Genomic DNA, 3,391 nt, shown 5'->3' with positions numbered 1-3,391 from the left:
TTCGCCACTAGTTCAATATCTGGGCTGTAGCGACAAATCTTCCAAGTAACATGTCCTGGATGACACCATCTGTAGTTCACAAACACTGCCAACCACCTCCTTTGACTTTCCCTGTCTTCTTTAAATCTCTGTCTGCTGGTACAGTCAGAAAGCCTGGCAGAGAGACGCTTAAATCGTAGATATCATCCTGTAGCCATGTTTCAGTTAAACACGTAACACTTTCCTGCTGGAGTTTTCTGCCTCCTTGTTTGCTCTCATCTTGCTGTTAGGTTGCTGCTGTTTACTCCTCACTAATTCTCTGTCTTCCTTCCTGGAGGCTGTTTTTCTCTCTGTCAGGTGGGGAGGGAATCATGCACTCCTCTGCAAGCGCATTTCATTTTCCTTTCAATTGAATATTTATGCTGTTTTCAGATGATCTGTATTGATGCCTTCTCCTCTGTCCTTTATTCTGGTAATGCTGGGTAAAGAAGTCTTGGATATCTGTGCTCCAAGGATCCTGTTCTGCTATTGATGTTCTGATTTTATTGCTTCTCGCTCTATCAGGACACAGAACTGCTGGAATCGGTTTTGCATTGTGGGACAGCCGCTTCTGACAGCCAGGACTCCTGGAACAGTCGTGGCATCAGTGCAGCCGGGTCGCGCTCATGCTCGTGTTTGGGCCGGCAGGACCGGAACCGGCAGCTGTGGGAGGACGTGAGCCCGGCAGAGGAAGACTCCAGCAAGCTCAACGCCCTGCAGCTTCGTCTGGACGAGTCCCAGAAAGTCCTGCTGAAAGAGAGAGAGTGAGAAGGAAGCTAGGCTGAAGATTCACTTCCCCCAGTAACACTGGAGGATTAACGGCCGCCGTTTGCTTTGTCCTCAGAGACAAGATGGCGCTGAGTAGGAGCATCGAGAGGCTGGAGGCGGAACTCAGCCAGTGGAAACTGAAGTATGAGGAGCTCAGTAAGAGCAAACAGGAAGCCCTCAAACAGGTAGGAGTCTGGCTGATGCTGCAGCCGCTGACCTTTATTCAACCATCGTTCCCATGGAAACGCTTGACCAGCATTTGCCTCCTTAGCTTTATGGTGCTGGTGGAGATTCTCAGTCATCCAGGTCATTGTCATTCCAAAAAGTTAAACGATCTACTGGAGTTGGTTTCCAAGTTTGAAGATGTTTCTCTTCCATCCACGAAGCTTTTTCAATTCAAAATGTCAGGAATAGGGTTGATTTCCAGGCTTTTATAGAGTAGCCCAATAAAGCCTTGTAACGGCTTAGAACACATGCAGATTGAAACTGGAAAACCAGCTCTGCCCCTTAAAGGGGAACACCGTTTTTTTTACATTGGTCCCTTGATTTTCCGTTATTCCATCATGTTCTACTCACCCATATGAGTTTAGTGTCATTTGGAGCCGTTCTGAAGATATTCCGTTAGGTTATATCCAAGTAACATCTTCCTATGGGCAACGACTTGAAGGAACAAACTAAACTGTTCATCATTTATTCTTTATGGTACGACAGCATTCAGAACATGTAGGCCAATCACTGTCCCCCAGACATCCGCGGGGGTGGACCCGTTCATCTGTTTCAATTTGCATGTTTTCTAAACGAAANCTCTGCCCCTTAAAGGGGAACACCGTTTTTTTTACATTGGTCCCTTGATTTTCCGTTATTCCATCATGTTCTACTCACCCATATGAGTTTAGTGTCATTTGGAGCCGTTCTGAAGATATTCCGTTAGGTTATATCCAAGTAACATCTTCCTATGGGCAACGACTTGAAGGAACAAACTAAACTGTTCATCATTTATTCTTTATGGTACGACAGCATTCAGAACATGTAGGCCAATCACTGTCCCCCAGACATCCGCGGGGGTGGACCCGTTCATCTGTTTCAATTTGCATGTTTTCTAAACGAAACATGAGGGGCGTTTCAGTTCCACGCAGCTGAAGCTCCTAATTGATGATGCGGTCCTGGATGGAAGCACTGCATCTGGAGTACAGAGTGGTGGAAATCCCCGCCTCTGGTCTGAATGTTGGCAACATCTCATTTAAAATTTAGCAAACATCTCTATTCTAAAATGTTTTATAGGATTTTTCTAGTAAATCTTTCTAAAATGTTTCCTTTTAATCATGAAAGTATCAGGGGGGGTTTTCATCAATGTTTTAATTTTCGTTTAAAAGTGAAAACCTTCGGGGTTTCTGGTGGAAATGGACTCATTGGACGTCAAACAGTTGTTCAGCGCCGTCCTGCTGTCCCGTTCTGACTCGGTTCTGAGGTCAGACCCAGATATGTGGGTCCGCTCGTTAGCTTTAGCAGAGTTCTGTAGGGATGTGTAACCAGTCTGTCACTACCCCATCTGTACCTTTGGCTCATTTACGCATGTGCAAGCAGATATTCATCCATGTCGTCATAAACAATGAAATTATGTTAATGAAAGTGCATATTTCCGTCCTTAACTCTACAAAGAATGCTAATACTGTCAAGTGGGGGTTTGATAGGACCCAAATGCAGAGACTGTACCTGACGTGGTTTCTTGAAGATTTAATGACAAAAAGGGGAACAGAAACAAAAATCTGCAAACATAAATCCACGAAAAATCCCCAAAATACTGAAAACCAGGAATCCTCACAACAAAGGTGCAAAGAAATGACAACAAACCAGCAAAGAGTGACTGAACAGGAGGAGAATATATGGGAGAGAGAAACAAAGACCAGGGTAATCAGCAGATTGGGAGCAGCTGTGGACAGAGGAGTCTAGAAGGGAGCTAGGAAGAGGAAAAAGCTCTGTCAGATGAGCATACCCATAGTTGTTGTGCCATATCCCATGATCATACTTTTGGACATTGGGAAGCAGTGTCCATATTTCATCTTGACATGATGATGTGGAATCAGCTGTGAAATCTCTGCAACAACCCCCGTTTCAGCCAAAGCCTCCACAGGTAAGTCACATGGCAAGTCACAGAGGTGTGACCAACCACCACCCCCCTCTGTGTGAGGACAGACAAAACCACAGAGCACACAAGACTCTTCTTCTTCTGTTCCTGCTCCCTTTTGCCTCCTGCTCTCCTTGCCTCCTCTCCCTTGCCCAGGATGCTGGGGTCCGCTTTGGCTGGTTTTCCACTACAGTGGAGATGCGGGCCCCAGGGGAACCAGATCTCCAGAACCATCAAGGATAAGTCAGAAACTTTCAGAACCAAACTGCTGCAAACAGACCTTTTGCAACACATTTCTCTTGAGTTTCAGAACGTATAGAGTCAAACTGGATGAGAAGTCTGCCTTAATGAACAACTGAGACAAAGAACCCCTGGTCTCTGTCCTCACTTCTGAGCTGCAACTGGATGAAACTCAAGCTTTCTAAATGGACATGGAAAAAGGTTTGCAGGTCTGGCATGATTAGGGACAGAACAAGCAAT

General features: G+C 45.5%; 1 protein-coding gene across 1 annotated transcript in view; it reads left to right on the top strand.

The window, feature by feature from the left end:
• ccdc102a (coiled-coil domain containing 102A) overlaps positions 1 to 3,391 on the top strand; it is a 28,851-nt gene that overhangs the window by 16,691 nt on the left and 8,769 nt on the right. The window contains exons 4-6 of the mRNA XM_015397851.1: positions 544 to 782; positions 863 to 1,201; positions 1,913 to 1,973. Coding sequence (XP_015253337.1) covers positions 544 to 782; positions 863 to 1,201; positions 1,913 to 1,973 — 639 coding nt within the window. The remainder of the gene's footprint in view (positions 1 to 543; positions 783 to 862; positions 1,202 to 1,912; positions 1,974 to 3,391) is intronic.

This window comes from Cyprinodon variegatus, unplaced genomic scaffold, assembly GCF_000732505.1.
Source record: "Cyprinodon variegatus isolate N-32 unplaced genomic scaffold, C_variegatus-1.0 Scaffold892, whole genome shotgun sequence".
NCBI classification, from domain to species: domain Eukaryota; kingdom Metazoa; phylum Chordata; class Actinopteri; order Cyprinodontiformes; family Cyprinodontidae; genus Cyprinodon; species Cyprinodon variegatus.
This window is presented reverse-complemented; position numbering and strand designations above follow the sequence as displayed.